The sequence below is a fragment of the Chroicocephalus ridibundus genome, chromosome 20 (assembly GCF_963924245.1).
Source record: "Chroicocephalus ridibundus chromosome 20, bChrRid1.1, whole genome shotgun sequence".
Lineage (NCBI taxonomy): Eukaryota > Metazoa > Chordata > Aves > Charadriiformes > Laridae > Chroicocephalus > Chroicocephalus ridibundus.
This window is the reverse complement of record NC_086303.1, coordinates 3,325,159-3,352,561: the sequence shown is the minus strand read 5'-3', so window position 1 is coordinate 3,352,561 and position 27,403 is coordinate 3,325,159. Positions and strand designations below refer to the sequence as shown.

Here is a 27,403-nt window from a genome sequence, read left to right as displayed (position 1 = left end):
ACGAGGATTTCTAGTTGTGACAATACCAGAGGAAGTGAATCAATGCTGAAGAGCGGGAACCGCTCAGAGAACCTCCCTGCGCTGAGCAGCAGGTTTCCCTCTTCCTCTTACTTCATCGCTCAACTTGTGACCCTGAGGTGACCCTTAGGTGCATAGAGAAATCCAGTGTTCAAGTGTTTCAAGGGCCAACAATTTTACCCCTCTTCCTCGCTGCAGGCAGACTTGCTTCTTGATGTATCAAGAGTGATGTGTCCTTGTATATACCATGAATTCACGTATGAAAAGCAGCAAGGGAACACGTAACCTTATCAGCGAAATTACTCTACCCCTAAGAAGTTGCAGAGGACACTGGAAGTTTGTCATGAGACCCCTGGGCTCAGAGGTGTGCCAAAAGGTAATTAATGGTAGCTCCTCTGAGTTGGAGGCTGTGTATCATCAACACGCCTGGTGTTTATCCCAAATTGAGTTTCAGAGAACAAAGACAAGCATCTGAAACCTGCAACTTGAGGGTGACTCGACGGATTTGCTGCAGACTTGCAAGGATGCCTAACGAAGCATCACTATTCCTCTGTTTTACTTACAGACAGGCCAGTGCCAAGTACGATGGAAGCTATGTTGAAAGCCAAACTAAGAACGTTATTCTTCAATGGGAAGCTGAGACACATTGTAATGGTCGATGGGAAGGGTCAGGCTAGACACTACACCGTTTGAGGTAAGAACGCCACTATCTCCAACACAAGCTCGATATAGCACCAGTTTTAGCAACGCTGGGAGCCTGAGTCTAATCCTACAGGGTTTTTAGCAGTTGGTCAGGACAGCCCCACGCAGCGCCATCATCCAGGCACTAGTCTGTACTGCCGAGCCCAGAGCACATGCCATTCTTAAAACAACTCGTGTCATTAATAAAGGTAGTTTGATTGTCGGTCCCAAACCAATTTAACATCGTTTTTGGAGAAAATCGCTTAAACTGCCAGGGCACACGGCTGTATCCGTTACTGGAGAAGAACCTCAGATGCTGAGGAAGACGGGAATTCGTGTGGTGCAGGGAGAAATTTGGGTGGCACAGGACCAAGGCCTGTTTTGAAATCCGCATCATTTCTACCCCAGGAGCTATTTCCAGTTAAGAAGGCATAATATCAGCCACTCGATGTTACTGTGTTAACAGCATCAATTCATGCCACATTAAAACACTTTCTTGGCACAATTTATTTTTCTGACCCAAACAAATAAGCCATTAGCAAGTCATTAACAATATTCTACCCTAAATTGTCAGTTTAACAGCCCTGTAAAAACATTTTTAGTTTAAAAACAAAAGTGTGCATGCTGTTGATATTAAAACTGCAGTTACTCTTTCAGGAGTACCAGCTGTTTTGTTGCAAAGCATTTTCAACATACTAATCTGTACAGTAAAGAGAGAAACTCAGTTGAAGGCAGTAGATGGCTGTGGTAGGTGCCACTCACAGCTCGGTGACAGCGGACTGGCTGAATTTCTTGTACGCTTCCAGATACAATATTCAAGCCCTTTTGAGAGTTTGGTTCAGGCCGATCAGCACAGAGTAAGAAAGTATTGTACATTCGTCTCTAAGTTGAAGTGAACTGAACTGGTGTAATTTAGGCTCGATTCCAGATGCTCAGTTTCAAGCTACTTCTTGAATAATGCCTCTCAGCTTTTTCTTATGCGTGGTTTTTCATGTTAGCGATCACTGGCACTGCTTTTGGCCTTGCTACTCCACACTGATGAAAGCAAGGAGAACAAGCAAAGGAACAGAATAGGATCTTAAAATGACCAGCTTCTTGCCAAACCAGCAAGGATACCATTCCCCCTTGTCCCAGGCTCCATGGATATTTCTATCAGATTTTCATATTGTAAGCGCTTCTCGGGAAGAGAGAAAACTCCGGAACAGTGAGTATTTATTAGAATATTTTTTGTTAAATAAAGAGGAGGGGAAAAAAAAAAAGGGAAAAAAAAAAAAAAAAGAGTACTGCAGATTTAATTTCACATCTTGGCTATGCTCTGACAAAAGAGAAGTTACTGAAGTCAGCAACTCCTTCTTGTCCCAAGCCAGGGATTAATTAATGCCCCTCCCAAAACTTGTACCAGTCCCAACCCACTCCCCAGCCCCAACCCTTCCCATTTTATTTCCCAACTAGACAACACTGTTGGCAAATCAAGACAGCATGAAACTTACATCAATAAAAACAACAAAAACAGGAGAAAAAAAAAAATGTGCCAATGCATCAGGGGAACTATCTTATTAGACGGTGAACTTCTCCAGCTAGCAATTCTGCTCGGGAGTCAGCTGTACCTTTCACGGAGGGAGAGTTTAAATGTTTTGAATATGCTCCATGGCGCAATTGTAAGTGCTGCAGAACCACAGGACAAGAGATTGAACACCTGAATTTCTCCCCCAGGACTTCTTTTCAGGGACACACATAGTTATCCAACCAAGGGTTCGTGCAGTAACACTCAGTAAGTACAATCCGATGCTTTAGCACAAATTACAAGTATCCAGTTCAGCACGGTATAAGGCATGTGGACAAGAAGAGACATCAGCAGAGCGCAGCAGGATCAGCAGAACAGCATTGGTGATTGACGCTCCAGTTTGTCAGACTTTGACCCCACTTTGAATCCCTGATTCCTACCACAAGCAAGGAAATTCAGTTTCTATCGTAGCGTTTCTGAGGCTATTTATTTTTGGCCAAGTGTTAAAAGACCAACTCCTTTTTGTTTCGTTTTGATGTAAATGCAGAAACGTTGGCGGAAGCTGTAGGAGAAGCAATGGAGCAGCAGGGATGTCTGCAGGTGATCAAAACTCTGCCCTCAAATTCAAGTGTCACTGCACTGAATCGGGAGATACTGAACGGGGAGTAAACTGGCCCAGCCACTAGCGCTGTCACAGAATGTGTATTTGTTGGGTTTTTTGTGTTTTTTTTTAAAAAAAAACAGAACAAAAGGCAAACAGATTAATTATGAACCCTTCTTTTCAGAAGCAGACCAGGATTAAAAAAAAATTCCCGTAGAATTAAAATGTTAGATTCTCCACCTAAAAAAAGTTTATACATATGCGCTGAAAGTGACCACCACACAGGTCCGAACAGCACCTTACAGTACAGACTAAGACTTAAAGAGCTGATCTCACATTTGAAGTCTTTCAATTAAAAAAAAAAAAAAGTGGCTATGGCTGGGATGACACAAACGGGACACTTCAGAACACAAGGCAGAGGCGAAACTGGCAGCCTTGCTCGCCAGGCCATGGAAGCGGTGTAACGGGAAAGGGGCACTTCATGCACAAAATGTATTTTACAAAATACATATCCAAAAAAGCAAAAAAAAAAAAAGCCAACAAAAAAATAATAATCCCACCTTGCACTAAATTGCAGCACTCTCAACACTTGCTCTGCCACAGGCTGCTGCCCATGCCTTGTTTGATAGAGGAGGCATGTGAAAAAGGGGAGGGGGGAGGGAAATCCGTGTTTCAGTCTATTTTTCAAAATTTTCCTCCTGGGGACGTCTTCAGTCATCTGATGTCAGACACGGAGCTCTCAGAGTACGTCGTGGTCATGACAGGAGTGCCGTTGTTTGCCAAACAACCTTGCCTCAAGGTTTCAAAATACGAGGCCTGCACTGGTTTATGATACTGCAGAACTTTTATGGCATCTTCTATCTTAAACCATTCCCTTTTCCTTCCTGTGGGGAAAAAGAAAAATTAGCAGATGCAAAAAACAATGTTATCCTTTCTATGTTTAAACATTCCTGTTGATTAGCTTTCCATCATTATCACGTGCAAGAATAATTTCACTGTGTAGCAAAGCATCCGTTTAAAAGATGCTGGGAAATTTTCTCTCAGGATTCTCTGATCTCGAGAGCCCCCTACTCCGAACACCACACTGACGGCTCCTCTACCCCCACGACAGGGATCTGCATAGGGCAGTACATCCACTGGCCAAACAAACCGTCTTGCACGTCCCAATTTAAAACCCCCCAACAATTATTTTGCTATTTCTGCACTTTCTGTTGAAGTTAGATACTCCTTTTAAGACAACCCACAACAACACACACCAACCACCACCTCATTTCTATCACTTTGCAAGCGAACCTCAGTTCTTGGTGGACAGCACTCATTTCTTACTCTTTCCACAAAACCTCTTCCGTACACAGCCTGAGGAAAGTCAAGGTACAGGTGCCACGGTGCTATTCACAACCCTCGTGCAGAACAACAGGTTGATTTTCATTTGGGAATCAGATTTAAATGCAAAGATTTCAAAAAATAATGGGGAATGATTAATCCACACTGCCCACATAATTTTTCTTCGAGTCTTAGAAAGGACAACTCTTCATGCTCTTTGCTCAGTATCTTCAAATGCAAGAATTAAATGCAAAATTGCTGCAGAGGCAGCTGTACAGCGGAACTGACTTCTCTTGGGCCAGAGAGGTTACAAAAGCATCAATTTGACCACTTTTTCCCAAGCAACCAAAGGACACACCACTGCAACTTTTCTCGACCACTCCCAGAAGGATTCCAGCTCCCAGAGGGACACTGACATGTTTTTTCCTGCATCAAACCAGTTAATGTTAGCAAGCGCAAAGAACTTACCGATATTGACAGAGTCCTCCCAGTCTTCCAACACTTCTGTGACGATAAGTACGTAAACATATGTCCTGTGTTTCCTGTCCCGATTCTAGAAGGCAAAGGGAACAGAATAACCACAAAGCTACCAAGGGAGCCAAGGCAGGTGGGCACATGGTGACTACAAGTAGCAAGGTGCCTCACTGAGATGCTGCGGTACCTTACGTGCAGTTTCTCTCACATTATAGCTCCTTCTTAGCTACTAACAACCGTTGTGTTTTAAATGAGAGGTCTGAAATTAATAGAGATTGCAACTCAAAAGTTTATTTCCTAATCTGTAAGGCAGTACTTCGTGGATGGATAGGCTTATAAATCAGTTCCTCAACTGGAAAAAAAAAAAAAAAACAAAGGAAAGATTTTTATCTATTTCACACAGCTCTGAAATAGTTAGTGGAAAAACAACTGTAAGAAGAGCTGTGTCTGGTACCTGCTGACTGTGCATCTCCCCAGTGCTCCTCGGGTGTTACCGCACTCCTAAAAGGAGCCCACACGCCCCACCACGTTGCAGGGGCCAGTTTGGCAACGGGTGGTGGCAGGTGCTAAAGAACAAAGGAGGGTCACCACTCCCCAGCTGGTGGGTGGCATTTCTGGCAGCAAGAAAGGTATGAGGGCACTGAGAATATCCACCGTTACACTGGCTTATCACTCCTGATTTCAACTGGGAATTGCAGATGATCAATATAATTGAAAGGATTAGCATGCATTTTTATTTAAACGGGGAGTTTTACATTTTCCTTCAATCAAGTTATCTGGTTTATTTCACAACAAACTAGGAAGTGATTTTTTGCATCAACATTTCACAGCCTCCATGCCTGAAACTTACCTCAAAAATTCCCACTAATCTTCCTAACGTCCCTTTCACTCCAGCCTACGAAAAGTTCAAAGAGAAAAAAAACAAACATGCTTTAACAACAGGGCAGTACATATTTCCTTATTTGTTGTGCAGGAGCAGTTCCTTTAGAACAGGAAGCAAATGCTGTAAAATTCTGTAAGCAGGCAGGCATTCTCAGGAATTTTGTCGTCTTTTTCTATATTCAAACCATTTTGGATTCAATCTGGAGGAAAAAAAAAATTATTTGAAGAGTTACTAATTGCACACCAATATACCCTCAATGACCAGAATCTCCTCTAAAGGCTATTGTAGTCTAAGCATGGATAAAGTTTGCTTTGGCGTTTAGCAGTTTTACGTCTTTAAAATTACAGTTTAAGAAAATAACTTTAAAGTATGTATAAGGCATCCACTTACACCATCAAAGCAAGATGACAACTATCAGGTACCTCAGGGATGTCCTGCATACATTTGAAGCGAGCTAATATAAACATAAAATACTTTCAATGTGGCCTCCGCAGGAGGAACAAGACTATTTTTGATATAATACAAAATGCAGACGCGCATGGAAAGAAGATTTTTAAATCAAGCGCAGACACAAATCAAGAGAAGATCTAAGCAATAGTTTTGTCTTCTATTTGAATACTACTGAGGATCTACCCACTTTATCTCATTTGCTGTCACTTTTTATACATCCACTCACTGCTGTGGCTCAGTCACTTTCTCAAAGTGCTGTTTCTCGCCTCTGCTCTCCGGGGTTTGCATCACGCATGAATGCAAAACGCCAGCCCACTCTCCTGCCCCCAGCCCCCCTCTTCTTTTCCAATAATTTACATTCCCTTCTTTTTATGACGGTAAATGGTTGGAACTCAAGCGCTACAGACAAGATGAGATTTCGCTCCATGACTTGATTGGTCTGAAACACCACACACAATCTGGCATATGACCCAGCCATGTTTGGAAGGTAAATTCGGCTGCCATCTCTGGCAGCTGGAACGTATCCTAAACAGTTCAGGAAAATAGTGCCTCTGCTCTCGCAGACAAGATACATAGATCTGATTATGTCAGGCTTTTTTTTTTTTTTTTAAAAAAAAGATCTTTAGGTGAGGGCAACTAAATATTTGATAAGACGCATCCTCGGTGTCCTGAGCAGCCAAGATACACCGTTTCCCACTTGTTCAGCTACTAACCAGTTGCTGTACGGTCATACGCTTTTAGAAAGGAAGAACTTTTATTAATTAGAAGATTTTCCTAGTTAAGTTCCCTGCCTAAATGAACACACAGATACTAAACAATACAGGCAGGGCACACCTCACTATTGCTTCTAACAACAGCTGATGGCAGAACTACCCCAAAAGAAAAGGATTTGTAGCTCCCCCTACTACAAGCATTCACAGAAATCTGTAATTCTTTCTGTAACATGCTCCCTGACCTCTACTTCTAGGAAGGAGCTTTTCAACTGAATCTTTTATGTTGGTTTTGGATGCAAAATTTATCGTCTCATCAGTATTTCTGACATTCTGCTCAGCCCATAGGTGAACCACTGACTATTAACCACAAGGCTATTTCTGGAGTCAAACAGCAATTCCATGAAGGTCAGCGTACGCGTGTGTGCGCACACCAGCGTGGCTGGGACAGATAACTGGGTCTGACCTTTGCGGATGAGTGATTTTACCTCATCTGCAAAACTGTTGCTGCTAACCTGGACTAATCTCTCTCAGAAGCAAACTGGAAGGCTAATACTTCAAATGAAATTCATCCAAAGAACTCCTTCAGCAGCCTTGAACGGTGGGCTTTTTTTTTTTTTTTTTTTTTTAGATAAGCAACCATATCAATCAGCCAGCAGTAACACAGAGAGGAACACAAGGCTTCCACCTTCACAACATACATACATATATATAAGTATATTATAAGGTGAAGAGTAATCAAACTTTTCAGTTAACTAACTTTTAAGCCAGTTTTCTTCACTTGTTCCTGCAGAAGCCATTGAATTTCTGCTCTCCTTACTCACCTGCAGAGGCACTGAATCAAAAGCCAGGGATGTTGTTGTGATGGTTTAGCAAACTCTCAAGCCTGACTAGAAACAAATTTATCTCCAGGCAACTAGCCAGCCTAGAAACTGAGCATGAATACTGCACAACCAGCCTCCCAAGCAGTTCATCCCAGCTCTAAAACTGTGCCTGAAGTAAGACAGGCAGGTGAGGAGCCCTCCCTTCTGTTCTGATTTAACAGGGAGGCGACAGAAATAATGCTCCGCCTGCAAACTAAGATCATCCTTTGCCATTCTGCCTAGTCTTATTCACCCAAAAAGGCACAAAAAGTGGTGCCGAGAAAACATGCCCTGTAGGGAAACCATATTGAATTATCATTAGACAACTCAAAAAAGTGCTAAGATTTTCTTCACGTGTGAATTTATCACATGCAGTAGGAAACAGCAACATAAGTTAACGGTTTGATTCAAACAAATATTGGGTTGATAAAGAGAGTCATAGAATCATTTAGGTTGGAAAAGACCCTTGGGATCACCGAGTCCAACCATCAACCCCACTCTACAAAGTTCTCCCCTACACCATATCCCCCAACACCTCATCTAAACGAGTCTTAAACACATTCAGGGATGGTGACTCCCCCACCTCCCTGGGCAGCCTATTCCAGTGTCTGACCATTCTTTCTGTGAAGAATTTTTTCCTAATGTCCAGCCTAAACCTCCCCTGCTGCAGCTTGAGCCCGTTCCCTCTTGTTCTATCACTAATTACCTGTGAGAAAAGACCAGCACCAACCTCTCTACAATGGCCTTTCAAGTAGTTGTAGGGAGTGATGAGGTCTCCCCTCAGCCTCCTCTTCCTCAAACTAAACAGTCCCAGCTCCTTCAATCGCTCCCCAAAGACTTACCAAAGACTTACCAAAGACTGCAAAGCACATCAATCAATGGCGCTCTCATTCTATTTTACTGGTATAGTGGATTTTAAAGACAATGTATAGGATATACAACGCAGATGGATTGGACTGTTATACACTTATTTTTGATAAAGCACTTAATTCACCCAGTGCCACCCCCTGCCCTGGGCAGGGACACCTCCCACCAGCCCAGGTTGCTCCAAGCCCCGTCCAACCTGGCCTTGAACCCCTCCAGGGATGGGGCAGCCACAGCTTCTCTGGGCAACCTGGGCCAGGGGCTCACCGCCCTCACAGCAAAGAATTCCTTCCTGATATCCAATCTAAATCTACCCTCTTAAGTAAGCTTCTAACATAAAAGTTAGAAAAACATCCAATAAAATACTCTATAGCTATTATCACTAACAAAGCAAGCTAGATAACAAGCAACAAAACTGCCAGGCTCCTCTTTGGGCAAGCTCCGTACCGCTCCCTTTGCTACGGGCCAACCCCTCAGCACCTTCCCGACTCATCTCCACTGCAGGACAATGAGCATTTTCTTGGAAAGTTAAAAGCATAGTCACACGGTCATCCAGGATTGAAGCTGGATCTAAATCTTAATTTGCACCAGATGACTCAGGAATTTTTCTCCTCGGATTGAGGATCCTCCGCCCTCATGGGCCACAACAGTAAGTGTCTGGCAGAGACAGCACAATTTATTTGGGCACGTGTTTCCCCCCAGCATTAGAAGTGCTGCACAGGGAGCCCGTGCTGCGATCCTCAAAACGCACGCGTGTCCTAGGAGGATACTATTAAACCTATCAACACAGGTAGGGGAGCACCAGCATCAACTGTTCCATCTGCAGGTGTGAAAATAAAGCCCATCAATCAAATGACACTATTCCCCAGGAAGAAGCACACTCAGGTACAAAAGAGGACAGACAGAGCTTGCAAAATGAGCTGCTTTTTCACTGCTCTGCAGATCCAAATCTGTTTCCAACGCCCGAGGTAGCCCTCACTGGAGGAAAAGACGGATCTGGCAGGAGTGCATCAATGTCACAGCAACAGCCAGCTGCCCCAAACCAGCACCCGACTTCAAACCGCTGCCGCGCGCCCACAGGGGTGGGCTGGGCATTCGGGACAAGGAACAGAAATCTGGAGGAAATGAAGCTTTACTAGTTCTGCTGCTCATGGAACAACTTGTTTTAATAAAGAAAAATTACTGAAGACATCCAAGAACAGCAGGTTCAGGTTTCAAAGCTGAAAATAAGTTGGGGTCAGATGCAAAAAGCAGCCTGCAGCAACACCATCTGTTCCTAGGGACAGCTTTTATTTCCTTCCATCTGAGCTAAGGAAAATGTGGGTTGGAATTTCAGCTATTTTACTTTGCTCTATTCGGCTCAAAGCCTGCATCTACTATGGATTACTGCTGGGCAAGAGGACTGTGGTAAAACACCCAAATCTTTGTTCTAATACTTGCAGTACTGAAGGTAGTAAATCACACCCATAAAGAGTGCTAGCTTAGACAAGTTCTAAAGACACCAATTACAGACCTGCTAGGCAAATTTTCTTGCTGTCTCTACTGTGTCTCAGAAGGTTATACCTATTCATCTAATTCTTTACTGCATTACAATGTAATGCAATGTAAAAAAAAAAAAAAAAAAAAAGTAAAATGCTTTTACATTTGTGAAATGGAAATGAAATACCACAATGAAGTGAGGAACTTTAAGAGGGTGCACTCATTTTTATGAGGTTTGAGTACACCGGGTAACACACAGTACTGAACTTGGTCCCCTATCTGCACTGAATATTACTAAAACTAGGAAGAGTTCAACGCCATCTCTTCACTCCTTGGTCCTTTCCTTATCCGCAGTCGTTTCCTTAAAAGAAGTCGTCCTATTTTAGAGCTGAAATGTATCAATATTCATATTCTAAATCACTAACAAAATACATGAAACAGAAAGGACTCTTTATAAAGCAAGTTTAAGAGGGGAAAAAAAAAAAAAAAAAAAAGAAGAGGTCTAGCAACCAGATCAAAGTACCATCACGATGGACTATTTTTCATATTGGCATCAATTGCCTGTTTGATCACAGATCAAGCACAACTTATCTGGCTTTTGATTCCCATGAAGAAAGCAGGACTAACACTCCCATAATTTTACAGAACTTGACATTTACTAAGTATTTAAAGGTCAGGATGTGAAAGATGCTGTTAAGTGCAAAATGAAATGCCTTTGGGTTTAACAGATGAGTGTGGAGGCTTTTTTCAAAGTCACTCCATAATATGTTTAATTTAAGGCATCTATTTCTAAAACATGTTCTTCACCAGTTGCTCACACCCATAAAAAAAAAAACCTTATGCCTAACACAAAATTAATTTTGTGGAGAGAACGCAACAGCAAAAAAATCCAAGAATGAAGAACCAAAAAATATACTACATCGGTGCTAATGACTGCTTTAAAAGGGCCCATCATTTTTTTCAGGTGAACCTTAGAACATACCTGGAGTTTACAGCTGTGTAAGACTGCCTATGTCATTTTTCAACATTATGTCAGAAATAAGTGGTTTTATGCTGAAAGGCTGCTCTCATTCAGAGCTAGCGTGTTTGTCTACTGCCACGTTGCCTAAGAACAATGCCCAAGAACTCAAGTCACTTCAAATTTTATGCAGACAACAGCAGGCATGACAAGTGTTGCTACCTGTCTACTTTAATACTTCTGCTAGTACAGATTAATATAGATAAGGACTATCTCAAACTAGGACAAGGACTTCTAACTCAAACTGGGACAGAGGGATCAGAGGTTTCACTCAGAATCAACATTTTATTTTCAGAACAGTCTTCTAAAACACTGAAAATCAGAAAGAGGGGAAAAAGATTTCTTTATATTGCAATTATTCCAGCAATCACATGGATAAGCTCAAACATATATGTGGTGAAATTAAAACAGTGAATGCAGAAGTTAAAAATCTTAGTTTAGGGAAGCATATTTTAAAAAGCAAATGCATACCATGCAAAGAAGAATAAATTGAGAAAAAACAGCCTATTGTCATCTTCAAAGACCACAAGCAACTGAAAGGGTAATGAGTCCTTCCAGCTTTTCCAACTGTCTCTTATTAAAATGGAAAAGGCATACCAAAGGCAGTGAAAGAAGTCCACAAATTTCTTCCATAACTTTGACCAGCACACAAACCACCTTCTTTTAGAATAAAAATTACTTTGTGTTCATCAACACAGAGGAAATTGGATTTTCCCTCTCCCAACACAAGCAGCAGCCTCTACCTGCTCAGCTACGCTCTGGCTTCCTTGCGAGTGACAGACATGCCTGGCCCAGGAGAGGAGCAAAGACATCAAACCTTCTCAGAAACCAGCGTCAGCTACAACCTACCTGAAAACACCTAGGTTCACATGAAAGGATGAACAAGGACTACTAGCCGGCACGCACACCGGTTGCCCAGCAAGCAGCCTCCTAAAATACCTCCCCTGTCAAATCTATAGCACAAGCTGGGAAACTGGGTGCACAAAAGCCCTTTACAGCATTACAACTGTAATATAACAACCATTCCCCTCCCGCACGCACATTCCCCAGCAACATTTTACAGTAAACAGCTCACTGAGCTTTAGACAGTTGATGTACATTATAATTTTGTGTGCGGTTTGTATGCAGCGTACTGGAACACAAACCTATTAGAGGAAGGCCTCACACACCTAAAAGCTTGCCCGCGTTTTCCACCCGTGTCAGCTAGCCTCATCATTAGCCGCAGAAGTGCTCAGGTAATTTTATACACATGACAGGCTGCTCTTCTGCAGAGGGCTTTCAGGAAAGCCTTTATCGTAACAGCATCTGATAGCTCCATTTCAGATTCCCACCCTGCATTCACATCGCACGCTACTAGGTGTCGCGGAGGTTAGCCATTGGGGTAATCCTGCTGCTTTTGGAGCTCTGGATGTTTACTGTTTGTGGAGCGGCATTCAAGCAGATAGGTGCTTCGCTGGGAATGACTCAACCCTGCCAGGCTGCCACAGTTTGAATTACATTCTCATTCGGCACCGGTCCACGTGAGCGAGGGAACACCAGCTGAGCGAGAGGGGATTATCTCAGCCAGCCCAAACCAGTTTCTTCGCTGCAGACTGAGCCCATGCCAAGGCTTTCCTTTCAGCCACCGAGCTGTCACGGAAAGAGAGCGACTCTTCCAAGGCACTGCCCGAGGAAGGGAGGGTCGATACAGATTTATTTTTAAGGATTTGAAAGGTGAAGCCACGCATCTCCTGAATGAACCCTTGACTTCTGTATCAAATCACTTAATTCTTAATAACGATTGGGCTGCAAAGCAGGAGTCTGTAGCTAAAAATATTCTATTGTTCTGGTTAAACTCACTCTGGCTTGTAATGTGTTTGAAAGATCGCTGAGTTACTGAAAAAGCAGGAGCTGCATTACAAGCTGGAAACGAAATTTGCCAGCAGCAATCCCCAGTACTAGTGGGACCTAAAGACATTTAAAAAAAAAAATAAACTTTGAAACTTTGACTGTATAATCTTTCATATCTTTCTGATAAACTGCTGGATTATAAAAACACCCAAAGAGAAACACACAACTCGGGAACTGCCACATTAGGTTAGTCCAGAGGCCCAAATATTCAGCATTTTGTTAGACAGCAGCAGGTACTTCCAAATACTTCAGAGAAAAACCTTCATATACCAGACAATTAAATAAAGCAACTACTGGAGAAGCTTCCTCCCAAGTCCCATCAATTAGCTCTTGATTTCTGTTCTGCAGCACAAAGATTTATAACCCTCTCAAAAGCATTTTTAATCCTGCCTTATATAACTAACTGTGAACCTACTTGGTCATCCATATATAATCATTTAATCGTTTCTGAATCCAAGCATCTCTCCACTTCAACGATATTCAGAAGCGAATTCTAAAGACACGTTTTACATACAATTTAAGTGCCATTTGCTGTCTTTAAATTCCTTATGAAGAATAAAATTGTTCTTCCAGCCTTAAGAAAAAAATATGCCTTCGCCACACAGATCATCAATCTGTGTTTGATCTGCTATGTGATCTCTTTCTGAAATAGCTTCAAGTAAAAAAAACAGCACATAAACATGAACACATTAAGAATTGTTGCTTATAACTCTTAAAATCAATTTCTCTTATTCACAAAAAAAATACATAGTAGATCGAAACATGCTGAGGTGCCTATTTTGGAGTGTCTTTAGTGGCTCATACAGTCTTATTTCTACCTTCTACCCAAGTATTAGATAGTTCCGCAAAAGCACAGCTGTTTTTTGAAGTTCTCTTAAGAAACTGTCCTTCATACAGAGAAAACAAAACAGAGAATATCATTGTATGTATTGAAATGACTATAGCTTAATTTTATCTATTTTCAATTAAAAGTATCAGGTGTGGAGAAGTTCATTCCGATTAAGAGCCTTAATTACATTCCTATGCTATCTTTATTTAGGACTCCGGTTTCCTCCCACATACAATGTGGATATCGCCAGTGACCCTATATCCCTCTTCACCTTAAGGAAAACAAGCAAGAGTGACAAAACCAAATTCCCAGAGCTCTGGCTAAGCATCAGCAGTGAAGCTCCAGAAGCCCCCATTGCTGTCAAACACTCACCTCTTCACAGACTTCTCGCACAGCGGCCACGTTGGGCTCCTCCTCGGGCTCCATGCCACCCCCAGGGACAATCCATCGATCAGGATGACGACTACTGCTCACCAGCAGCACCTGCAGAGAGGAGAGCACGGCTGATGGACAAACTCAAAGCAATGCTCCTTCTCAGAGCCCCGCTGAACAGAAGTTGTCTTTGTATCTCTCACATCTCCAGACACAACCAACCCAACGCGAGCCCTTGAAAATACTCCAGTTTTTCCAAGACAATTTCCTTAGCCCCTTTCAGGCAGCTGTGCAAACTACATTATCAGTGACACCAAGGCACTCCAACACTCCAAATGATTTCAGTCATTACCTTCTCGCTGCTCCAACGCTTCACAGAATAAATTATGCCTCTGCATACCAAAACAACGATTTGCTATTTGATACAGCATGACAATACTTATACTGTAAGAGCTCACTGCTGTACTTCAAAGTCACTACGTAGTCTTGTCAGCCTGGGATAAGCATCATGCAACAACATAACATGGCATAGAAGCTGCTCAGCACCTTCACCCTCTGCAGAAGTAGCTCAGTTTAACTTCATTGGTACCCTGGGCCTTGTCTGCCTCGGCAGTTACACTACTGACATATACAAGTCAGGTAACAGCCCATTAAAATATTTATGTGCAATTGTTTTAACAAAGATTTTCAACTTCCCCATTTGCCTCTTCTTATGCAGGAGGCACCAAAGAGTTCAGCGCTGGAGCCAGCACTTGGCTACTTTTGGTTTAGATGAGGTTGTTCAATGAGATGTAAGCCAAATATAAGCCTACATTAAACCACTTAAGAACCCTAGGAAAAGGCTGCATAGAAGGACAGACTTTTTTGAATCAGGAAAACGGTTCAACCATTTCTATGGGAGTAATTTTTCTTAAGCATGCTTTGTGGCATTTTTTCTTGAAACACATTTTATTCCTGTTTAATTCTGTTCTATACAAGTTCATTTTTTGTTTTGTCATCTTCTGGAAACAAAAAGCTAACTAACAATCTCAACCGGCTAAAAATTTTCCCAAAGAATACTGAGACACTGTGCTTATTAAATCTACTTGCAATACATCCCTGAGCAGAGATGGAAACTGAAAACAGAACTAATACTGCTTTTCAGCTCTCTAAACAAAGCTTGTTCATTAGAGTTATCATGCTATACTTCATCATTTCACTGGCACAAAGCTTACAGCCAAAGCGACTTGCTCCAGAAACTTTCCAACATACCAGTCCAATTAGGTTACAGGCCAGCTGTAACAGTTTCAATCAGACATTCTAAAGTTAAACTGTGCGAGACACTCAAATCCCAGGCTTTACTGTCTAAATGTTGCTTTACCAGTAGGATATGAAAAGATTTGCACTAATTATCAAGAGGAAACCTACCTACAGAATTCGAAATTAAACTTCTGAAACAAAAACACGCGTAAGATTTCCAGGGTTTCCCCAGTTCTTTTATCTTTTGAAAATTCTCATCTGCCAACTGACCGCCCTGAAAAGTGATTTTTCATTTTCCAGGGCCACCCAGACCACATTGGCTCAGCACAGGGAAAAGAGAAGGGCCTACAGAACTAGAACACACCAGGGTGAGGAGACAAGGGTCTGTTGTGGGGGTCCAAACCACAGCTCTCAAACCAGGAGTAGCAAAGCTTAAGTCAGAAACCAAAGAGGGGTCACAACAAATGTTTTGGCAACTGCTGGTCTAACCTTTCCTAAGTCTGGAACTAAACTTGGTGTTCTCAAGTGTCAGCACTCTAATCAGGATTTTTCTGTGGATCCCGCCAATAATAATGTCTCAAAGCCACCTCTGCCTGCTTCAGCCAGAACCCACACCTCAATCCTGCAATGCCTGAAGAAGCATCATTTATCAAACAACCCCATTTAAATCCCTCAGCACTCCCCAGTCTGTCTATTGAATTAAGGCAATTACAATGCGTACTAGAAATGAATCAAGCTGAATGGGCTACCTTAATTCTGCGGTTTCCCAATGGAGATGCTTACTGCCTTAGATGTCTTCTGGCTAAGGCTGCAATGGAACAGCATTTCCATTATAGTAACATCCTGTAGTGTTTGGTCTTCTTCAAGAGGAAGACAGAATTCCTTTCCCCCAAACATCCATTCCATATAAAATGCGATCAGTAAGCCGTGCCTAAATAGGGAATGTAAACTTCCTCCATCCTGAGAGCCTTCAAGGCTCGGGACAGCAGCTGGCTACCATGGGCTGGGACCGTAAGGCTGTCACCAGCAGCCACCTCTGGTTTGCCAATATTTGGCCACTGCAGGCTCACCACAAAACACACTCCCTGGCCTGTGCTGCCTTATCACGGTACCTTTTCCTACTATGTTACAGGACTTTACTTTGTCCTGACTCATTACCAGTACTGTACACTGGACTGAAATTCTTAACTTCAGGTCAGCAGGTGATTCTGAGGGCAATGTTAAAAGAAAAGTAACAGACATTTCAAATATACGTTTTCCTGCCAGGTAGGAAGCATCATCTTCGTCGGTTCCGATTTCAAGTCAGAGTTACAGCTCAAAGAAAAAAAAAAAAAAGTAAAAAAATCCGCAGGAAGAGATCTTTGAAACTCAGCACAGCACACTTCATGCCATTGAACTCCTGCCACCTTCCACTTGTGAGAAAAAATATCTGCTAAGAAAATCCCTGTACAAAGACTCGTACAGGAAAGCCTGCTGGACTGCTCAGACTAAGACAATGCTTTAGTAACACACTAGTAGGAACATTTAGGTGTAAACAACAGTTTTAGGCAAAGTAAATTAACTTCAGCTGCTCTGGCATTTGAGCATTTTCTGAATAGAATTAACATGAACAACCCTCGCTGGGAAGGAAAAACCTGTCATTCTCACACTTTTATGTAATCAGACTATTTCCTGTTTAATAAAAAGGAAATCCCATCAAGAGAGAGTAGGAAACATGCCCTACAAGGTCATTCTTTTAAAACAACTTTAAACAGGATATTGCTACCAATGAGCTCTCCCAAGACAAAGGGGCCTAGTTCAAAATGAGGGTGAGACACTCTTGTGTTTTAAAAAACCACACATCTAAAAAAGTCCTGTATCCCAATACATGCAACCCATTCAAAGGGATCATGTAAAAAGGTCGTTATAACCCAAAACCATGTTTTCCACAAGGCAACATCATTCAAATATTTTACAAATTGCCCCAAAGCCAGTAAAATGAAACCTGCTGAAAAACAACCTCTCTCTGAAAACCATTCACATTTGGGCCGAAGAGCCCGAATGCTGTTTCCAGATAAGAAATACAATCCCCCCATTTCGCCCCCCGATAGCTAGATGGGTGAACATAGGGTACCTGGGGAAGCTAAGATACCGGCCAAGCAGGTGGCAGAAGCGAGACGTAATAGTTTATATTCCTGCCATAATGAGGTCAGAATTATTTTCCAAGTTTCAGAACACGTGAGATAGCACAAGGTTAACTTACACCAGAAAGCCAAGACAGAGAATGGCAACGATACCTTCACCTTACAGCATAACAGGACAAAAATGTTATTCAATTGCTCAATTAGACCGAATATTTTCCAATATAACAATTCTATAAAATAAAGAGTATAGGTGTGTGGTTTTTTTAAAGGACCGCTTGATAGCTCCTATGTCGTCAACACCTAAATTTTTGTTCGTTAGCTTCTTTGTTACTTACGAACATTAATTTGACTATATACTAAAGAAGAGATTTTAATCAAAACAGTAGAAAAAATATACCAAAAAGTGATTTATTTTATTTCTTTAAATCAGGCCAAAACACAAAGGAAGGTTGACATTTCCATTTTATTCTTGCCAGGCAACTGTGTTTAACATGGCTACTGAGACTCTTGACCCACCAGAGATTTTAGGGGCAGATTTTGGAGTCAAGATTTGAAGTCTTTTTGGAAAAGCACTTGCAGGTATCGCATCACATGGCCAAGTTCTGTTTTCCAGGATTTGAAAGACAATTATGTCATTTCAAAGCAGGGAAATGAGCAACACAAGCCTCTTTGGCAATGCACTAGGCAGCCCTGAAGTAGCTCTCACACACAATCAATGAAATAAGAGAATGGTTAGAAAAATAAGCAAAGTTTGAAGTCGACAGCAGGGGCTCCTAAACAGTGCTAGATTGTAGCCTTCATGGTACGCAAGCTTCAAAGCAGCATGCAAACAAAAAACCCAAACAAATCTAGAGCAGGCTACCAACTCTCCCCAGGAGGAGACAGGAAACACGCCGAGACATCTAAGGCACACATGGAGCTCGGGGCTCCATGGGAAAAGGGAAAAAGAATTTGTCACCGGGATAAATCTGGGAGTCCCTGATACACAATGCTGACTGTAAGGCAACCTAACTACATACAAATCTGTTGTGTTCACATAATCATTGTTGGGTTTTTTTCTTTCCTTTTTTCCCCCCACCAGAAATAACGGTGCTCGGGAAAGCAAAAAACCAGGCAACCAAAATAAGGCAGAGGATTCATTCTCAGTTAAAAGAACAGAGACTGCGGGATTCCCAGGTTCTGTCATGCAATGGTGGATTTAAACAACAACCACCATCCATAAATAAAACAAGAGTAGCCACGCTGTAAGGAAGACGATTCCTAGAAAAAGGCTCCACAGAAGCATTACAGCAAAGACGAAAAGGGCTACAGCATTATTAGAAGCTGGGCTACAACGTTATTAGAAAATGAGCTGTGAACCTTCCAGTCTTCCAGGAAAAGACAGTCCTACCCACACGCGCCAGCCTGAGGACAATCAAGTTGGCAGACTTAATAAGAAACAGGAGACAAGATGTTAAATATGTGGGTTTTGGCCCAGCTAGCATTCTGCTGCCAGAAGCCAATCTATAAACTACTGGCTACTGAAACAGCCTTTGCGCTTTCTTTCATGTTTTCTACCAATATTAAGCCACAAAATCATGTATTTCACATAGCGACTAAAGCACAAACCTCCCAACAGTTAAACTCATTTCACACTTCGGCATTATTTATCAGAATGAGGACTGCCAGAAAATAACACGTCTCTTAACAGGCTGTAGGGAGACTGGTCGAGAAGATGGCTGACTTCAATGATTTTGGCCTGTACAATCTGTCTTTGTTTGAAAGTTTCAATTTAATAAGAGTCTCTGTATTCAGGAGTTTGGAGCTTAGCTGTGCTAGCGACTCTCCGATCTGCCTATGACCAGGCAGGATATTGTAGCTGGTGCCACTCTGTGTCCAGCATAATAAAGACCTTTTATGCTCTACTCAAAGTTAACAAACATTCTCACAATCTCAACATATTATTGTTACTGTACTTAATACTTTTATATCTGACAAAACTGGGATCTCAGATCGACCACATCAAACCAGCTTTAAACACTAACAACAGCATATGGTGACAAATGGAGTTCAAGAGGAGCAGGAGGGGAAAAGAGACACGATAGTGAGCAAAGCCGTGCAAAAATTCATCTAATTTAACAGGCAGAAACATGGCCTCAATTACACTACAAAAACCCATGCATTTTGCCAAACTACTAACGCAGGATGGTCTAAACACACACGCCAAGGCTTACAGAAGGGCTTCTCCCATCCTTTTGCTATTCAGGGCACGTTACAGAGTTAGCACATAGTAGTTGCAAGTACAGCCTGTGGTCAGCGAGGCTACAGCCAGCTTCAAACATGACAGTCTCTTTAGCTAAGACAAGAATACACACAACCTCAAAAGCAAGCCACAGAAAAACCCTCTCCTGACCATAACAGCATGTCCTCACTGTTCCTCAACAGTATACATTTCCTCAGACAAGTGTTATTTTCGCACACACACCCGCACCTTGCTCCATGGCATAATGTGATTTAACCTACAGAGTGGTACCTAGAAACCGGAGGCAGGAAATTAATGGCACAAAGCGAGAAGGGGAAAGTACTCGCCCTACCGAATTTGACAAAAGTAGAGCACAAGTCTTGAAAAAGGAGTAAGAGGCAAACTGGAAGAGGTTCAAGTCATTTCAAGTGTTTGGATCGCACCTACAGTACTATAACCATAGAGGAAAAAACACAGAAAATCCTGTTGGTTTTTAAGCTGCTTCTTAGAATAACAATAATAAATCATCACATACTGCACTGCTACTCTGGCTTCAAAATACCAAGGGTCATATTACTGTTACTACAGTTTTCTTGAGACTTTAGAGTGACTGCTTACTCTTACCAGAGAACACCACAATCCGGAGTCCTCTCCCTCCACCAAAATTATGTTTTAGATAACCACAAAAGTTATCTGCGACATGCCTTTCACAGCAGGGCCGGGACAGAGAAAACAGCTGAAATGCCTGAACCAGCCACTGCCTGTTTCAGAGGCAGAGGGCTGATAAGGAGGCACTCCCAGCGAGAGACCCCAAAACCGATAACCTATTTCTGTCTGTCAAAACCAGTTTGTTGACCACTCAGTACTTACACAACTTGTCCAGGCAGACTTTTTCCAGAAGAAACACTAGCTTTTAAACTGCCCCCCCGCCTTTTTTTCCCCCTAAGGGAAAAAAAAAAAGAAAAAGAAATGAAGGGAGTATTTTGGTCTTTTTACACAGACCAAATGACTCTGGATGTCAGGAGTTGCACATGTATACACTTACTGTTTTGATTAACAAGTCCTATCCATAAAATAAAGCATGCAAAAACCCTACAGCCATGAAAACTCTTGAGAAGCTTTTCAAATATAAGCAGTTAATTCTATGTGTAACATCAATATATGTTATTTGCACAAGAAAAAGTAACCACCTAAGTCAATACAAATGAAAATAACGTTCAAACCATCTGAAGCATCTTAAAAAAAAAAAAAATATCTATCCAGTAGGTAATTGAATCCCTCTGAATTTCACATGTTAACATGAAATTTCTAAGAACAAAGAGTTACTGTGCATTATCCACAGCACAACAAAGACAGCTACAGAGACACAAATTCTGATATAAATACACACAAAATTTGAAAGATCCTTGACTAGTCTGTGCAGTCAGTCTCCCAGTTAAACTGAAAAAGAACTACTGTTTAAAGAAACTGAGTACTTGCTTCCCAGTTGCTGGATATTACATACAGCATCTGAACACCGACGTTTACTATTCATAAGGTAGAACTGAGAGTTTCTTAATTTTGTTCTACCCAATTTTTCTGGGCAACTCCATCACAGAGGTATGCAAACCAGGATAATTTTCCTGATTTCAAAAAATAATGATAAAACCCAAGCACACAATCATTTTCTTTTGACCAAGAAGGGAAAGAGTTGTTTCCCCAGACCTTGAGAGACCACCCACAGAAAGACTAGGTCCCTTTGCCACCAGTCTCAGCTGGGTACACCTCCCCAGCCTCCTGTACCTGCTTCCACGCTTCTCTGGAGGGTGCTGAGATGAACCAACTCGGGGAACTAACCATGAGTTTTAAAAAAAGAAAAAAAAGCAGGGGGGACCACAGGACGTAACGAACGAGGAGAGAAAGGCAGGAAAAACAGCTACAGCCTCTGGTTAGGCAATAAGAGAATCTGAGACTAAAGGGATTTCAGAGGGTTATGCAGAGGAGAACAGACAGCGGCCACCGCTGTTGGGTCCTTCCCAACAAACCTAGGGGTGGAGTACACTTTCTCCTGGTTTCCATATTCATCACTTTCCCTGAGTTGCAGCAGAACAAAACTGACTCAATTCTTCAGTTTCACAACAGCTTACAGAGCTTCCAGTAAATTAAGTGAAAATTTAACAATTTTCATTCTTTTGTAGTTTGGGAAAGTACAAGAGATGACGGAATTGTTTGTAAAACCGTTTATGAAAGCTGCCTTTATGAAAAGGCTAGAAAACACTTTTTAAGATGAAAGTTACGTTTTGCAGAGGCTTCTACTCTTCCTCTTGGAGAAAATTAGCTACAAGCACCGTGGAGTTGGACAGGAGAAGCACAAGCAAGAGAACTATATCTAAACTGGCCTATGTCCTACTGGAGATGTAGTAATGTGTTAGCAACGGAGAGGGAGAACTTAAAAGGGTTGTGGTTGAAACCAAGTAATGTGGCTGAAGGGAACCTACAGAGTCAAGCCGAGCCATCAGAACAGAAATTCTATTATTCCATGGGAAGTACGATGATCATATGATGCGGGGCTCTTTTTACGTCCCAACAGTAAAGTACTCCAAGTGTTTTTAGCTATTATTATTTTTATATTGAGGCAAACGCACAAAGAATGGCCCAGGAACACGGTGTGATCATCACCGTAGCCTACAGTTAAAATTTGAGAACTGCTGTATTACGTCACAGCTTGGTTTAAAACGGACCCAGGAGAAGCAAGAAGAAAAACGTTAGTTTGCATTCAAATTACTTTCCCAACTGAGGCTGTTGTGGGGCTACATAAACGTAGCTTTTGGTGACCGTATTGGCTTGGCGTGCTCGTAGAGCGGCAGAGCCAGGGCGCTTACCAGCCGCTGTGTGAAAGTTCTGCTTTCTCATCTCAATTTAGACTTCATTCACAATTAAGAAAAGACGACCAATCCTGGATCCTATTCTTCCCGAAGCATTTCCTCCAAAAAGTCTTTAAAAATACCAGTTGTTAATGAGCAGCTTGTCCTTTCAGCAGATACAATGCAGGCATGCTTAAACCTGTAGCTACACCAGTGCGGGACTTAAAGCCAAACAGTTCCCTTTTTATTTCTGTTAAAATATAACACAGAGATGCTGCCATTGAGCAGGCCTCCATCTGTTTCTTAATAGTAAGATATTAGTGAAATTTTCTGGAACATTTCCTCATTGAAACAGCTGGTCCGCACAAAAAAATACTTGTGTTATTTAAAAATAACACCATAATAGCAATATTGAGAGGCACTGACATCACAAGCAATAAAATGAGTGATTTCAGAGGTAACACACAACTTGGGATCTCTTGATCTGCACACTCTCCTTCCCCACTTTTGCAGAAGCAGCAACTATCAAGGGAGTTCACTCCATTTGAAAGGATGAAAATAGCAGAGTCCTGGCGTTCGGTTGCCGGAAGGTCCTTTGAAGTCTGTTCACACTCTCTTTGAATTAATCCTGTTGATTCCCCTGTTCTCCCTCCTGCCCAGAGAGACATCACTCGGCAGTGGTTTACTGTTTATGAAACAACACAGATATAGATTTTTTTGCACGCAGCCCAATTAAGAAATGTGGGTTTTGCTCCATTTGAGATTCATGTTTAAATGAATTCTCCCTGTGCTGCTTTTTAAAGGAATACATAACAAAGACATCTTTTCAGCCAATGTTTGGTCTTGCAAAAATGTTCCAGAGCTTCTTTCATGTCCAAAAGTAGTAGCTTCCAAATGTGATACAGAGAAAATGTGCAACCTCGAGCAGCGTAAGAAAAAAAACCCATTCACTTAAAAACTTAAAAAGAAAGTATTATGTCAAGACTCTTTATTTGCAAATTTAACGCCTAACCAAAAACTTGCTGTTTCAGCAATCTCCATTGATTGCTAAGACTTTAAAGAAAATTGTATCAACGAACTGAAGAGTTAGGGGGTAAACACCTAAAAAGAAAGAGTAGCCCCCTCTGTAAGTGTAAACAGATTTTTTTCTTATTTCTGCTTGTTCATTGTTTATTTCAGGGACTAATTAGCGGTTCTCAAAGGGAGAAAACTTGGGGTTTTAAATCCATAGCAGGAAATGAAGAAGAAATGCGAGAGCTAAGATTTACTATTTCTTAAGTGCTTAAAAGAAACAGTAACCAGAAACAGCCAGTCCGAGAAAAAAATACTTTAATACTGCAAGTTTTAATTATTTATCAAAACACACTTATTTTTCCTCTTTTCTTTTAAAACAGTAAGCTTTTAATAGATCTTTAACTAACATACTTTGGTTCTGTCCCCCCCCTCCCCTCGAGAGGCCTTTTAAATAGATCTCATTTTCCATTTAAATAGAAGTAATCAATTATAAAATATGTCAGTAGCACTAAAAAAATGTATTATTCTTGGGTTTTCTCTTTCTCTTGGAGAAGTCTTTCACAGACATGTTAAACTATATAATTAAACGTGTACGGGTAACACCTTGTTATCAAAAAAGTGCAAGCAAAGATTAGAAAGTAGATTTCTCTCAAATTAAAGTTCAAATAAATACCAATAAATGAGAATTAACCTAAGAAATAACTAGAAAGAGAAATTAACAAAAATCAAGGTTTCCCGCTTGTTCATTTCAGTAATCGATATAAGCATAATTTAAGTGGCTTCTAGGCCTTTTGGCTAAGATCAAGAGCAGTATCTGTAAAAGGAATCCATTCTGGGGAGGGTGTGTGTTCAGCGTGGTGTGACTTAATAATAACTTTCCTAAATGCATTTGTTGAAAAAGTCCACTTCATGACCAGCTACTGCAATAGGTACGTAACAGATGAGAACACAGGATGCAGTTTCAGCTCTGCATTAAATACATAGATATCATAAATAAATGCAGTGTTTGAAAGGCTGCGTGATGTCCTCGGAAGGCCAAATCAAAATAAACCAAAACTGTAATTCATTGCTTCACTATTTGTGTGGCTCACTTACAAAATCACACACATTAACGTACTTGAGGAAATCAATCTACATCCCATGCTGCATCATTTACAAAGCAATTAGTGCTCCTTAATGTGTCACAGAACAACACACCACCTGATTTTACTGAGGAGACCAGAGACAAGGCCGAGCGCTAACAGTGACCAAAGCCCAAGTGAGAAAGTGACGCTCATGTGAGAACCTCTATCGCCCTGACATACAGAAAGTTTTCCAGAGCTTCATTTGCAGCCTTCGTAACAGACCCATGGAAATGACATGGCACAATTAGCACAGGGAGACAGCTAACTCAACTCCTGCTTTTGAAACTGGAAACAGATTTTTCTAGTTTAGGTCTTACCTAGAAACTAAACACTAAAATTGTACCAATTTCAATTAAATGAGATTTTTTTCCATCCACTGAAAGTTGTTGCAAGCCACAACACAGACACAACTTTGACATAAAAATGGCTTTAAACTCAACCTCAGACAAACCTAACCAGCTTAACCTACACTGAACGAAGTTTGTCACAACTTAGCATACCCCTAGAACGAGTTTACTTTTCCTTCTTCAGCCATCTTGGGTCAGTATTGTGAAACTTTGTGTCACCAACACCATAAGAGCTCAGGCCATCGGTTCCCACCGGCCAGAAGACGTAACAGCCCACTGCCACGGGGTAATGACACTGCAAATGGAGGCGTTGCAAAATAAAAACCAACAACCAGTCACACGCTGACTGCATCAGGTAGCTGTTAAAATTACATTTCTACCTTCAACCATACTATAGTCAAACATGGTCAATCACCTAACTCTTGAGAAGAATTGCCACACTTGCCTCACAAATTGTGTAAAATTGCATGAGAAAACTCAGATGCCTTCAACCACCCATGCTGATTAGCCGCTGTACCATTACACAATATGATTACGTTCTTCATAGGTAGTCCAAAGTATCATAAATTTCCTGAAAGTCAGTGGGAAGGCCCAGCTTTGACGAATGCTTCACCAAAACATAGTTTTTTCATTTCAGCTCATTTATGCTTGAAACATTGACACTTCACCATGACAGCAAAGCTACAAAGGGTTTGTCAAGCCTCCTTCACTATGTTAAATAATAACTGAACAGTATGCTAATTTACTTTCCTCCAGTGAACTGTCTGCATTCCCTTCCAATTTCCTGTAGCTACAAATATGATAATCAGGAGAACAAAGACTTTAGCACAGCCACTCAGGAACCAGTAAATGAAATGAAGTATGCCTGACTCCAAAAGAAGCAGAGAGAGACCTGCAGCCTAGCTCGTCCCGAGAAACCCAAACCCACATTATGGAGATATTAAACAAGAAGAGTGAAAAATCACACATCTGTGAAAAGTTTCTCTTTTTAACTTCACGGACAATACGACCACTTAGCAACACAGCCATTCCTAAACGAACCAATCTACCTTTAATTCCCACTTCCTCCCAAGCCTCTCTGGACAGCAACTTCTGGCACTCCATCAGTCCCCTTTTATCCCAGTTTCTTTTTATAAATCCAAGGTCAGGTTTCCTCTCCCATCTCATGTGATGTGCTGGTCTGAAGTTCTGCCAGCGTGGTCGGTCCCCTCCACTGCCAAATCCCATCCCGTGCCACAACACTCCTTACCAGACTGTTCCACCACCCCACGAGCGTTTCATTCTGGGCGTTTTTCTCATGTTTAGCGGAGAGGAAATAAAGAAGATGTGGAGGGGGGGGAAGGAACACCAACTTTCCCAGTGACGCTTAATGGCATATAGAAAAATAAAACCCCCCTGCAACCAAGTCACACCCGGGCGGCTCCGGGGGGTCCCCCACCGCCAGCCCCGGCCCCCCGCCCAGGCCATCCCTCACCTCCTCCTCGCTCTCGCTGCGGAAGCACAGGCAGGCCGCCCGCTTCTTGTAGCCGTCCCCGTCGTAGGTGCGCGTCTGGTTGGACTTGAGCTTCATCATCCTCCGCTCCGAGGGGGCGGCTGGGGGCTGAGGGGAGCGGGGAGGCGGGGGGCAGGCCGGAGGACGGCGAGGCCCGCGGCCTAGAGGGCGGCGGGGGCGGGCAGGGTGGCGGCGCCGGGAAGGACCCGCCGGGGCTCCCGTGAGGGGCGGGCAGGGAAGGACGGGGAGGGGGGGGACACACGGAGGGGGGCCGCCTCCCCGCGACAGTCTCTTTCTCGGTCTCCGCTCTGTCTCCCACAGGCCGGGAGCCGCCCGCTACGCGCTGCCGCCTTTCGCCCGCCTCATCCCTCCCTTCACTTCCAGCCGCTCCGCCGCCGCTGCCAGCGCTCCGGCCACCGCCGACGACGACGACCGCGACGCCATCTTGGGGCACGCTACGCAAACGGCGTAGAGCCGCCGGGCGGGGGAGGCGGCGGCTGCCCCCTGCCGCTTCACGGGGGGCCCGCCACGCAGACGGCGCAGCCCGGCTTCCAGAATCGCTCCCCCCCGCGCAGACAGCGCCACCACGCCTCCGCCTCCTCCCTCCGCCTCGCTGCGAGCCCTCTGCGCCAGCAGCGCAGGCCGCTTTCCAGAATAAGGCGGCCGTTCGTAAGCAGCCTGGCGGCTGCGGGACAATTACGCAAAAGGCGCCGGGGCAGCGCCGGCCCCCAGCGCACATGGCTCGGCTTTGACAGCGGCTCTACGCAAAGCGCGCAGACACCGGGGAGAGAAGAATGCCCGTCTTGCGCAAGGCGGGGGTGGGGGGGGAGTGTTACGCCAGCGGCGGAGCGCGGTTGCGGGGGTCCCATTGTAACCCGCGGGCGGGAGCGGCACAAAGGGGGGGGGTGGGGGGTGCTGCACCCTGGGGCGGGGCCTCTGAGGGGAAGGGCGGGGGCCTGGGGGCCTTCAGCAAGTAGGAGTCCCTCAGCACAGAGCCACCTCATGGGGGGCAGTTGCAGGACCCCCCCACTATACACGCTC

The 27,403-nt window shown here is 42.9% G+C and overlaps 1 protein-coding gene across 1 annotated transcript; it reads right to left on the bottom strand.

The window, feature by feature from the left end:
* Positions 1–2,915: 2,915 nt before the first annotated feature.
* Positions 2,916–26,921, bottom strand: NUDT3 (nudix hydrolase 3). The gene is made up of 5 exons (XM_063356726.1): positions 26,345–26,921; positions 13,960–14,070; positions 5,452–5,496; positions 4,596–4,680; positions 2,916–3,688 (listed from the first exon to the last, which is right to left on the bottom strand). Exons 1-5 carry the CDS (start codon positions 26,441–26,443, stop codon positions 3,519–3,521), a joined length of 510 nt encoding a protein of 169 aa, XP_063212796.1. The 5' UTR covers positions 26,444–26,921; the 3' UTR covers positions 2,916–3,518.
* Between the last annotated feature and the right edge of the window lie 482 nt (positions 26,922–27,403).

What these genes read in the sequence shown, in the direction of transcription:
- NUDT3 (XM_063356726.1), bottom strand. Translation starts at nt 26,443, where the DNA reads ATGATGAAGCTCAAGTCCAACCAGACGCGCACCTACGACGGGGACGGC. An exon ending in TGCGAGAAGTCTGTGAAGAG is followed by an intron (nt 5,497 to 13,959) that starts GTGAGTGTTTGA and finishes AACTTTTCGTAG; the next exon opens with GCTGGAGTGAAAGGGACGTT. An exon ending in GATTAGTGGGAATTTTTGAG is followed by an intron (nt 4,681 to 5,451) that starts GTAAGTTTCAGG and finishes TTTGCCTTCTAG; the next exon opens with AATCGGGACAGGAAACACAG.